General features: G+C 42.0%; 1 protein-coding gene across 2 annotated transcripts in view; it reads right to left on the bottom strand.

The window, feature by feature from the left end:
- ATP2A2 (ATPase sarcoplasmic/endoplasmic reticulum Ca2+ transporting 2) overlaps positions 1-11,177 on the bottom strand; it is a 46,019-nt gene extending 34,842 nt beyond the window's left edge. For both annotated transcript variants that reach the window (XM_054173259.1, XM_054173258.1), the window contains exons 1-4: positions 10,843-11,177; positions 9,755-9,772; positions 9,582-9,664; positions 2,607-2,711 (exon numbers count right to left, since the gene is read on the bottom strand). In XM_054173259.1, coding sequence (XP_054029234.1) covers positions 2,607-2,711; positions 9,582-9,664; positions 9,755-9,772; positions 10,843-10,960 — 324 coding nt within the window. In that variant the 5' untranslated portion in view covers positions 10,961-11,177. The remainder of the gene's footprint in view (positions 1-2,606; positions 2,712-9,581; positions 9,665-9,754; positions 9,773-10,842) is intronic.
- Positions 11,178-12,316: the final 1,139 nt, after the last annotated feature.

The raw sequence follows: 12,316 nt of genomic DNA, 5'->3' as shown, positions 1-12,316 counted from the left end.
GTATTAGTGGGTACTTAGAACCTAGAAGTTGTTTATTTAAACCCTGGATCGTTTCCCATCAAGAATATCCACTGTGTCTTGTTATGGGGAGGCCATGCAAAGTGTTCTATGTAACATACGGATGCTTTTTGAGACACAAAACAGCACTAAGCAGAACTGACTCATGGTATAGACTTGTCTCAGCTGTACCTCACCAGCTGGAGCTACTTCGACACAGACTGAAGGGGAATGAGTTTCATTTGATACAAATCAAGGGTCAAGTAAAGACAAAGTTCAAACAATGCATTAGCAACTTTGTTTCAGCAAATGAAGCCACACTAAGGTGACTAGAAACTTCTACACAGTCTTTTACCAGCTTACGCTTTGATGAATCCCCATACATGCCAATCTCTATTTTCACTAACACAATGGCTTTCCTATCCCAAGTGCAGTTCTCTCAGCTAGGCAATACCTGAGATTGGTATCAATATTGTGATGCCACCTAGATAAAGGATCACATAAGAAACCAACAGCTTATCAGTGTTCCTAGTCTAGCTCTTGGAGAAGTAACTTATTTTCCAGCCTATTGACAAGTACAAACGTCATACAGTCCTGATGATTACCGATAACGCCAAGGGTGCACATAGTTTTAAGAATGTCTGCCCTTAGATACCAGCCTTTTCACAGAGTGAAAAAAAACAACAACAAACTCTCCTTCATGTATCAAAGAACAAATCTAATCATCAGAAATTCAAAGGTTGAGGTACTGTCACATAACAATGCAGCTGTAAAACAGCATTACCAAAGCCACATTGAAGGAATAAGATTTACCTGGCACAGCTCAGTGGCTGATACTGCCCCTCTCTCTCAGGGCCAACTAGAAGTTAGCATTAGGCAAAAACTCAGATGTACAAAAGAAATAAAGGTTAAACAGAATTTTTCCTTCCAAAAGGAGAAATAGGGTAGAATTAAAGATGATTCAGCTAGGACAGCCAGCTTAGTGTTAAGACTGCATCTTTTGTTCCCAGTTTGCTTGAAGTTACAGTAGTCAGACTATCTTGCCAACCACTGAAGTACTAGCAGATGGCACTTATGGAAAAACACATGTGACAGGAAAGGTTGAAGAGGGCTGAGCTAAGACAATAACTCAGTTGCTCAAATCCTACAGTACCTGTAGAAACAGATACATTTATGGGTGGAGACTACCCGCTGTGACTTACTTTCCACGCACATTAAAACAAGAGAATGAGTCACCTCATCTGTACAGCTACCTTATTTCACCATTAGGTTCACTGCACAGAGAAATATACATACATAATGAGTACTCTTTGCACACAGTGACACAAAGTAATCAAACTATACAGCTTTACCTTACATTTAATGTTTAAAATTCCTACATGCAGAATTTTAAGTCAAAGTTTCAAATTAAAGATTGATTCACGCAGAATTGCTTTATGAAGATTTGAATGAATGATGACACTTAAGAAGGCAGTGCTGTCATCCTGTGATTGACATTCCTTCTTCCCTCCATACAAGCTTTAGCAGTTGTACAGCAAGCTGGGTACTGCTAAGAACTGAATTTTGAGGTTAGTCTTCAGTTAGCTTACTTTAGCTAATAGAAAGCAGAGAGCAGGAATGTGCAGCTATGCCACTAAATGCCACATCTGGTGGCTTCCAGGGTGTAGGCTCCTCTCTAACACATTTTCACCTGTTAACGAGGCTCTTCCTCTTAAGTTTTGTTGTTGTTCTGGACAGATTTGCTTTTGTTTTTTGAAGCATGAAACTCAGTATGCTAAGATAGCATTTAATTATTTCACATTAACATCATCCCTTACAAACAAACAAGCATAGCAAACAAACCCCCCCACCCCCAACTCCAGAAAAAAAATTACCATAAAATGCTAGAAAAATAATTTAATAAAATAATGCCCTGTCTGAAGTGAATAATTTTGTTTCAGCACCAAGAAGTTTTAGAAGGTTACTGCTGACAGGATTTATAAAAAGCCATCCATTTCATCTCAGAGCTGATAATGTAGGCAAATTGTCATGGTGTTTAGGTGCATTCAGAAGAAACTTCTGCCTTTTGACAGACAAGAGTCTTTAGATGTACACTCAATAGTTATTATAGTAACTGAACAGAAAGAATTAATACTGTATTGAATGTATTAATACAGCTTCTAAAACACAGCATTTGAGTCAGGAGGAAGCAGAAGAGGAACTACATTACAAATGTTCTATCCTTTTTTTCCTTAGTGTCAGGACTATTCCCCTCCTCCCCCCCTCAAGCTCATCCAAGTGATAGTTTCTTAGCTATGCAATATTTGAGCTATTCTCTGAACTCAGCCTCTCATTCTGCACTGTCTAGTTTATGTGTTCACCAGTGTGTGGTGTAACACTGATGGGCACTTTGCCTCTTTGGCAATACTTCTGAAGTTTTGATTTCATCTTTAAGACAACACTTTCCGTCCAGAAGTTTTATGGTATGTTGACTCACAGGAATCTAAAGTTAGCAACACATTTTACCTGCACTGAATGAAGCACCTGACACTACACTGCACAGTCCTTCCTCTTAAACAAAAAAACAACCCATAAAACATTTGAGATTTGATGTAAAAATAATTGCATACCTGCCACACTCCTACAATTGCATTGGCTACTAATATAAGTAAGATTACAAAAGGCTCTACAAATGCTGTGATGGTTTCTTCACCTTCTTCAAACCAGGCCAGGACCTGTAAGAGAGAAACAATGATTTAAATTACTGCTTTACAGAAGATACACTGCCAACAGAAGACCAGGTAAATTTCAGCCTGAGGTTTAACTGTTCTGACTTGAGCAATTCTGGAAATCTCTCCATCTTCCAAGGTGTAGTTCTGCAATTCATGAATGAATTGGCAGTATGCAATGGAAAAGGAGGAAAATAATCTTTACTAAAGCAGTACAAAGGTCATTTCCAAGGCTGCTCTTCTGTTAAAGGAGAAAGCTATTTATTTGGGAAACAGATTGCTCCTTTTGCTTCACAAATGAAAGCAGAAGTTGTGACAACAGCTATGGCAGTACAAAGTTTAAAAAAAAAATTTGTCATTACCACCCAAAAGTGGATGCAGATTACTTTGATTACATAGAATACTAGAACCAATCTGATTGTTCTTTACCAATAACTTAGACACTCAAATACTTTCACAAGTTTTCAATGAGATATGAAAAACAAGCATCTTATTTAAATACAAGCAGAGCCTTATTGAGGCACCTAAGTGAATTGTGTAGTTACACCTTAAGTTGAATTCTGAGCTGAGTAGCTGATAAAACCTAAAATTGGATTTTAAAATGTGTTATCAATTTGTGCACTTGAATAAGAGGCTCCACAGATTTGATTTTAATTAATTTGCTTTAGAATTACACTCTAGTTTTAGGCTTCTGCCATTCATTTGATTTGAATGGGTTTGTCTCAGGGCCTCTGTAGAGTTCTGTAGTTACTGAAGTCAAGCTAACATGACCAGAGAGGAAGAGCTTTTTCATCAACATTTCGAACAACAGGAAGCCTGGAAAGTGACAGTAAATAGGAACAACGTGTTGAGATAATTAGGGCTGGTAGTCAGGCAACAGCACTCTGAATGACTCAAGGACTGCAGCGAGCAAACCGTTACTAAAGCAAGTGCCGTAATTCCACCAACATGCTGCTCAGAGCTATTGCTCAATTGTGAAACACTCCAGGATGTTAAAAGGAAGGAGCAGCAGCACGAAAACCTCAAGCAGAAAACAGACTGTCAAGCAAATCCAATGCAACAACAAATTTTTATTGCAAAAGAATAAACTTTTAAGATCTAGGTTATGATTAAGACGGAAGTGTTCCAACTGGCAAAACAACATTTTGAGGGTCTGCGTAATCCCTCTGGCAAACAGATTTTGTTAGGATTTCTTATACTCTCTACATCTTGGTATTTCTTCCCTCTTCCCACACCACTGATCTCCAATTCCCAGTAACAACTTCTGCCATTTGACCTGCTGGAACAGTCATACAGATCTACATTGTAGTCTGCACTTTATGTATTATAGTTTGTACTAGAGCACTGTTGCCTCTTAGAAAAGGCTAATGGTACACTTCCAGTTTGCTCAGCATACACAAGGTCACACCACCACCAGAAAAGCTGCTTACTATCTGTTTCTTCCCTCTTTATTGGGAGTTCTGTAAAGCCCACTTTTTTTTTCCAAAGCAATAAATGCAATCATTTTGTGACATTCTTAACAGAGCAGGCACCTACTAGGTTAACTGGAATAAAGCATCTGCTTTACACAATGCTAAACCATAATCTTTTCAGGCTGCAGACTACATGTGTTGTAAAAGTAACACTGAGAAAGCTGCAACTTTAAGAGGTAAAGAAAACAATGACAGCAAGATCCACATTTATTAAGGAGAACCAAATTTAAGTTCCCAAGGCATCTTTTCTTTCAATAAGCCATTGTTTCAAAATGAGCAATCTCAGACTGGAGATCCTGACAGTAGAGAGCTGATCTTTGAGCTGCATTGTTGGCTTTTTAGGCAAAACCATCAATCTGAGAGATTAAAACAAACCAGCTAGCTGGTCCTGCAAGCCAGCAACACACATTTCTCTCCCATAAAGTTCCCACACAATCTAAGCTCTAGCTCCAGAATGTTTTAGTAAACATAGACTTAGAAATAACAGAATATGTTTTGAGTTCTTGGTTTTATTATAGCAGACTACAGATATATTAACACTTCTTTTAGGACAGTTGTGATACACAACACATTCTGCTGTGACAGATCAGGTTTATTATTTGGTAGTATCCTGAAGTGAAAACAAAACCACAGTAAGAAACAAAGAAAGCAGAACAAGGAATACAAGGTGTGTTTTGTAACAACAGATCACATACTGAAAAACCTTGTGGAGACTAGACAATTCTTGTCCAAGGCATTCACAGTCCTTGTCACAGTTTCTACTAGCACGATTTTAAGACCCTAGAGAACTTTACCCTGAATACTACTCAGAAGGACCCCACCATATTTCAGCCCTAATCACACGTACAACAGCTTAATTTCCAAGTCATTGATCTCCAATGTACTGTTCAAGGCAGTATGGCCAGTAAGTAAAGTTACTGGGTATTTAAAAAGCTTGAATGACTAGGAAAAGAGAGAGGTAATTGCTCAGGAGAAATGCAAGACTGAAAATAGAAAGGAAATTAATAGTAAGGCATAGAAGTCGCCTATCAACAGCCAACATAAGTAGCTTAAAGGACAACTTTCATTCAGCATATTTGCTTTAGGGTTGCGAGAGCTATAGCTCGCAGAAGCCTATTTTAGTCAAAGCCTAATGAAGTTGACTTGAAGGACACTAAGCTGAAAAACACACCATGACAGGCAAATAGTCCTTAGTTTTCACTGCTACTTGAAAAAAAAAGGGCAAAGGTACAATGCAGAAGTCAGTCAGCAATGAGGTGACTACTGATGAAAACAGCGGGAACAGAAGCGTCCTTTCAGCTTTCTACATTTGTACAAGGTAAGTATCTCTGTATTGTCAGGTGGGTTACGGACACAAATAGTCTCAGATGGCTACTTATCATGAAGCAACAAAACAGAATTGAAGAATAGAACCTCGAAGACAGAATTCCGTTGCCCAGCAGGCAGCACCCACTTAGCATTAACAGAGGAAAAGCAAACAGTTTGTTGTCAGCAACCTAACCAGGTTTTGTTTGGTTTTCATTTTGACAACAGAAAATCAGAAGCGAACTGGGAGAGTAAGATTTCACCCTAACAAAGAGAAACCCTGGAGTAGTTAAAGCAGATTATGTAAAACTATGGACTGCTTTTAAGAGTTTTATTCTTGCAGGATATTGTGAATTCAGATGTATTATGTTTTGGGCAGAGTACTAACTACTGGTCAGAAACCTCTTGTTTTAGTAATTTGTCTTTTCAATACATATTAGCGTAGAAATAAGTTGGTACCAATTATTTTGTTAGTCGTGATACTTGTCCCCTGTTAGTTATACTGATTCTACAAAATACTGAATAAAAGCCTCCTGATTTTCATTCCATTATTAGAGGTTTATTTGCTACCCAAGGAGAGAGAGGAGGGAAAACACAAAACACCCCAACAGATCTTGGCCACAGAAATTCAAAATTAAGAATTTCACTGGGTGAGCAGACTGAAAGCACCCAAGTATGCTATTCCTTATTTCTGAAAGTAAACAATACTTTCCTGTAGCAATAAGGAAAAAACAACAACAAATACCAAACACAACAACATATAGGTATGCAAGTTTAATTTCTACAAAGAAAAATGCAATGTCAATTAATTCTCACAGGTTTATCATCCCTACTCATCAGCTGAGTAATCTGAGTTTAGCTAAACGCAAGTCAGTGTCATGTTCTAGTGTCCTTATCTTCTGCCACACACTCACTGCTGCTGCCCTTAACAGGTAGGTTTTTGGGTGATTTCAGGGCAAAGCCTTCAACATTTTTATTGGCATGCTACTTCCTCCAAGAGTAACTTCGCTTACCTTTTAACACATACTAGGTTATACTTATGCTAATCTACATGTTCTAATACTCTCTGGAGTAAACTATGATAGTTTTAATCTAAACACAGATATCTGCTATTAGAAAATATTTCCAGGACATTCACTTCTAAGACAGTTTAGGAATCAAGGAAGTAATTGGGAAGAGGAAGGGGAAAATATTCTTGGGATGTTGTAGTAACAGTGAAGTTCCTGGCAGAGTTTACAGTCTCTGCTGCATCTTGTAGAAGAAAATTTACTGTAAGTGTGGTAAGATTGCACAGCTAAGCTTACATCACTGTTTAAAGCACATACTTTACCAAAGAATTATATAAAGTATCTATGTACACGTAAAATACATATACAGAAAGCATCCATCAGATGCACAATTAACATCTCCCAACTTGTCACAGTCATTGCTTCAGAAAAGAAAGCTGTTCTTTTATGGGAATACTGTAGATCCAAATACAGGCTACAAAAGTAGCAAGAATTAAAAACCATAGCTCATTTAAAAATTAAACACCCTCTTACTCGCACCTATAAAGTCAGGCTATGAAGGCCCTTGAACTGCTGATACACTCCACAGGTACATTTCTGCACAGGCTTCTCAGATTCAACAGAACTCCAGGACAAGGTCGAAGCCTGTACACAGATCTACTCACTTACCATTAGAAATTATTTATATGGTTTCTCTTCAAAGCCATACTTAAGGCTTTTGCTAATTAGGCACATCTGTAACAGCAGTTCTGACTTGGAATCTAGGACATCAAATCCACAGCCAACAAACCCGCAGCATATGACCCCTACAATCAGCCAGGGTGACACAGATTCAGCTGTTAGTCTGATTTCTTTTACTGACACATACCTAACAGGCAGTGTGGAAGTAGGACACAAAAGGCACTTTGAACACATAGTTTATATTGCATGTAAGAGGGGATGTTTGTGCACAAACATCTAAAGCAGTTCTCAATGTTAAAAATGCTGTTTCTTCAGTAAGTCATGATAGTAAAATCCTAACATGATTTATGATCACAATCACCAGAAAAGCTTCCACAACAAAGCAATGATCTGTATACCTTGAGATTCTGTCATACCTGAATCTTCAATTTTTTTTTAATTGATGCACAGCCAATAAAGGACACCAGAATTTAGGAGGATGTTAATTACACCCAGTTTTTGCAGCAATACAGTCTTTATATCAACATACTGAAGAGTTCTTTACAGCTACTACAAAAGTCTCTCATGTGCTTTCATAAAAAAAAAAGTGTTAAAACCTAAGAAAATCAGCAGATGATCACCTTCTGAGCAAGAAAAAAGCCAGAAAAAACATTTTTAAAGCACCAAAACTAGAAGATATCTAGATTTTTTCTTTTACACTTCATCAAAAAGAAAATCCTACTACTAACATGAATTTAGAGTGGTTAGCTCTTAACAGGAGACAGAAAAGGCAGAGCAGTATCCCAAGGTCATACAGATACTATGCCAGCTGAGCAGAAGCAGAGAACTCAGATCTAACCCACACTCCATTAGACAACAGTTTTCTCTTAATTCTACAGAAAAAATTAAGCATATTGAAAAAAGGAACTGAATTCAGCTACTAACCAAATCTTCAACAAGGGCTTGGCAATGTTATGTTCTATGACCTCTGACAGTCTGGTATCATACTTAGATTCAGCAATGACAGATTAAAGTTTAGTGAATTTGATTTTTCAGTTTGTTATAAAAAAAACAAATTATGTACCCTGGCATATAAGGTTAAACTTCTGTACTGTCATTTATCTCATGAGATGAAACACTCCTGACTTTTCAGGAACAAAAAACCCCTTCTCACCCTCTAGAAGAGGAAAATGGGAAAGAAAAGGGGGGATATAAACAACCTGTTTATTCATTTTTTCCATAGCCACTCTGATTTTTGCAAGGAAACAGAAGAGTGAGCAAAGCACATCTGTCTCCACAGTCAAGATCAGTGCCACCAATCAGCTCAGCAATGACTTTTGGGTATATGCACACCAAAACCTAAAGCCCTTTGAAAGGGATCAGCACAAGGAGAGCTGAAGCCAGTCTTGGTGGAAGATCAGCAACACAGCACATACTGCAGCAGCCACCACAGGGCAACCCTTCCCCCACCAAACAGAACAGCTTCAGAGGACATTCTCCTCTACCCATCCTAATTAGCCTGCCCTTAGCTAAAAGTCACCAGAGTTTCCACTCCCTCCAAGAGCTGTAGCATTTTATTACTTCTTTAAAAGTAGTTAATTACAACTCCAAGGCAAAATCTACTACAAACTTTTACTCTCACGTAAACAGTTCAACATGCTGCACACTTTGTTTGTTGCCCAGCTCCCCAAGATAAATAGCTTTCAACTTCTCCCTGTACTTAGACTTTGCTCATTTTTCCAGCTTTTCCTTTATACATTATGTAAGTATTGCCTAAACATGCTTTCAAAATAACAACAAAAAAAATTTTAAGTGTCCTGGGTTTTAATCCTCTATGCAAAACAAGATGTCCATTTAATAACTAGCCTACTCAAAGGTCAGTTACCAAATTTGGTCAACAATGGTGCCATCACAGCCGTCATCATTCTTGTCACTGTCAAAAAGCAACAACTGTCACCTTACTATTATCAGGAAGGACAGGCAACTGGAATATTCGCCATGTAAATTCTATTTGCAGTCTGCACTGCATCCAAGAATGTCTTCCAATAATTATACACTGAGCTTGATAACGATTAACTCAAAAGCAAGAAGAATGTCCAGTTAAACACACACTTACTCAAGGTTAGTTTTCAAAGCCAACAAATCATTGGGAAATCCCACCTTAAATAAGCAAACTGGGCTGAATGAGCAGCACTTTGATACCTGTCTAGTGTAGTTACATACTTATGACTCATGCAATGAAAGATTCCCTGAGATTTTGTCTTCTAGCATACAGCAGCATCTTCGCAAGGCAACTGATTTAATGGAAGACCATTTACTTCACATCTTCTACCATTCACGAAGTAATAACTTCAGTATGTATGGCTCTTATACATTGGAACATGTGTCATTGTGTTACAGAAACCTATGAAATTAAAATAGTTCATACTTACAAAAGATATGCAAGCTGCCAGCAACAAAATTCTAACTAGTAAGTCTTCAAATTGTTCAATCACAAGCTCGAGCAAGGTTTTTCCTGCAATATGTAACAAAGCCACTTAAGTATGCACATTTAAAAAAACTATTATCAACAATAATTAGCAGAAGATCTCATGAACACGCTTACCTTCCTCAGCTGGTAACTCTGCCAGTGGAAGATTTTTTCCAGGAAGCATGTGAAAGAAAAATCATTGAAGAAACACATTAGAGCATTATAAGGCATCCACCAGACATTGGTCCTGAACTGCACACTCAGCTGGGTTGGATTTGACACTGAAAGCCCCCACTGAGGTTGCCCTTTCATTAAAGAATCTCAACAGGCCCGATAGTTTTGCATTTTAAGACATACAGGTTAGCCGGAATGTGCCAAGGGTTGTAATTCAGCCAAGTCATCACTCCAGCCAGCTGTGGGACTCCTGCTGTTGTTGCACACAAAGGGTCAAAGGCTCAAAAGGCTTTTCAAACGCTGACAAAGGTCTTCCTCCACATTCACTTACAAGAAAAACCCAAAACCCAACCCCCAAACCAAACTTAGTTGAAAATCCTCCCTCCATTTTAAGGGTGTTTTCTTGTTTCTGCTCTTATTTCCTCGCAACTAGATTTAGCAATTTAAGAGCTACAAAAGCAGTATTAAAGCTACAAAAAAAGACCACCAACACCCACCGTATAATCTTCTCATAGTTTTTCATTTTAATGCAACGGCATGGCAGTTCAAGAGGGACTAGAAAGACCAAACAGTAAGGATTCTAAAAAAGCAACATCTTATCGGCTGAATTCTGTGCCTCGGCTCGAAAGAGGAATGTAAAATAAAGGACAGAAAGGCACTAAAAAGCACGGGAAAATGAAGGTCAGGATGGACAAAAAAACCTCAACCAACCCACAGCGCTTTATTTCAGAATAGATTTCCCACCATTAAGGTGAAAGGAAACCGAGGTAACATCCTCCTTTCCAAAGCAGCTCTGTGAGCTTGGGGTATGAAAGAAACCCACGAGGTGGAGTTCAAGTCAGCCATCTTCTCTCCCTCGCTCCTATTCCGGGTCCTCTAAGAGATGCCGGCTTTGCAAATACACACGCGTTAGGCCTTGAAAAAGGGCCTCGAGAAGGATGAGCGAAAAAAACCAAGGGGTGGAAAAGGAAGCGGAGGGAGAGGAAAACGACGAGTTGCCAGCAGCAGCATCCCCGCGGCGCAGGGAGGCGAGGGGCCACTTCACCTACCGTTGGAGCCCCATTTCTCCTTCAGCTTCTTGACTTGCTCCAGGCTGAGCCCGGTGCTTTCATTGACGCCGAAATAAGCCAAAACTTCCTCCACGGTCTTTGTGTGTGCGTTCTCCATGGCTGGTGGGGCAGGGAGCAGCAAATGGTGCCTCGCCTCTTCTTCCTCCTCAGTGGCGGCGGGCGCGGCGGCGAGCCCCCTCCTCAGCCCCTCGCTGTCTCCTCCACCACCCCCGTGCTATCACCATAGACCCCCTCCCGTGACAGAGAGGAGCCCTGAGCCCACCTTAACGCCTCGCTCTTCCCGGAGAAGGCAGAAAGGGGAGGAAAAAAAAAACCTTAAAATATTTTTAAAGGGAGGGAGAAAAAAAATAAAAAAATAAAAGAAAAAAGGAAGGGGGAAAGTCACAGGGGGGAAAAAAATTAATCCCCCGCCCCCCTCCCGCCCCACGCGCCCTCCAAGAGCCGAGCAGCCTCTCTGGCGGAGATCAGCAAGGCTTCAGGCGACCCCGGGCCTTGGGCGAACACTTGAGAGAGGCGTGGGCCCCCGCAGATGCTGTCGGCTCGGGGACGCGGGAGGGCGTACAGGGGGGCTCCGCGAGCCGGCTGCAGGGCGCGGCGGGTGCCTGCGATGGGATGGGCCGCGTCCAGGTGGCCAAATGGCCTCTCCGTTTGCCTCACCAAGCTCCGAGCCGCCCCTGCGGAGGACGATAACAGCACGCCTCACTCTGCTCGCCTCGAGAGGCGGAGGGGGAAGGAAAAAACGCAGTTGCCCCGCTATCCGTCTCGCCTCCGCCGGGAAGGGTCAGAATTGCCGCCCCCTCCTCTCTCTAGCAACCCGATCCTCCCCGCGCCAGCCCAGGCCGCTGTCGCCGTCACGGCTTGGGCTCGCTCGCTCGCTCGACCCCCTCGCCCGGCCTCGCCGCTGACTCCCGCTCACTCCAAGAGCGCACCGGCGGCGCCTCCTCTAATGTAACTTATGGGAGCTGGGCCGCCCGGGCCCCTCTCGCCGCCGCGGCATGTGGACGCCGCTCATTGGCGGGGAGCGCGGCACGGGGCGGAGGGAAGGCGCGGCTCCGCCCGCGGCGGTGTGGCCGTGGCGGCGGCGCCTGGCGCCGCCCTGCGCAGCGCGATCTCCCGTCCACCCTCGGCTTGGAGGAGGCGGAGGCGGGTGATGCAGGCCTCATGCGGCGGCGGGAGGGCTTCCGCTCCGCAGTGGGAGAGGCCCGCAGGTGGGGTGCCCGTTTTCCCGTTCCCCCCTCCCCTTGCCCTGGCGTGAACTGCTGCGGCCGCGCTCTGTCCCGGCCTCAACCTGCGGCTGATGAGGGGCTGACGGGGGGAGCTGCACGCTGTCCGCCTCCCGCCTCTTCGTGTGCGCGCTGTCGCAATAGGGCGCAAGGGTTGGCGCGCAGCAGCCGCCCAGACGCATGTCGTGACAGGAGTGGCAGCCTGCCACTAGGGATTGCCCGCATTTCTG

This window comes from Dryobates pubescens, chromosome 25 (assembly GCF_014839835.1).
Source record: "Dryobates pubescens isolate bDryPub1 chromosome 25, bDryPub1.pri, whole genome shotgun sequence".
NCBI lineage: Eukaryota > Metazoa > Chordata > Aves > Piciformes > Picidae > Dryobates > Dryobates pubescens.
The sequence above is the reverse complement of the archived record's forward strand: the minus strand, read 5'-3'. Positions and strand labels throughout refer to the sequence as shown.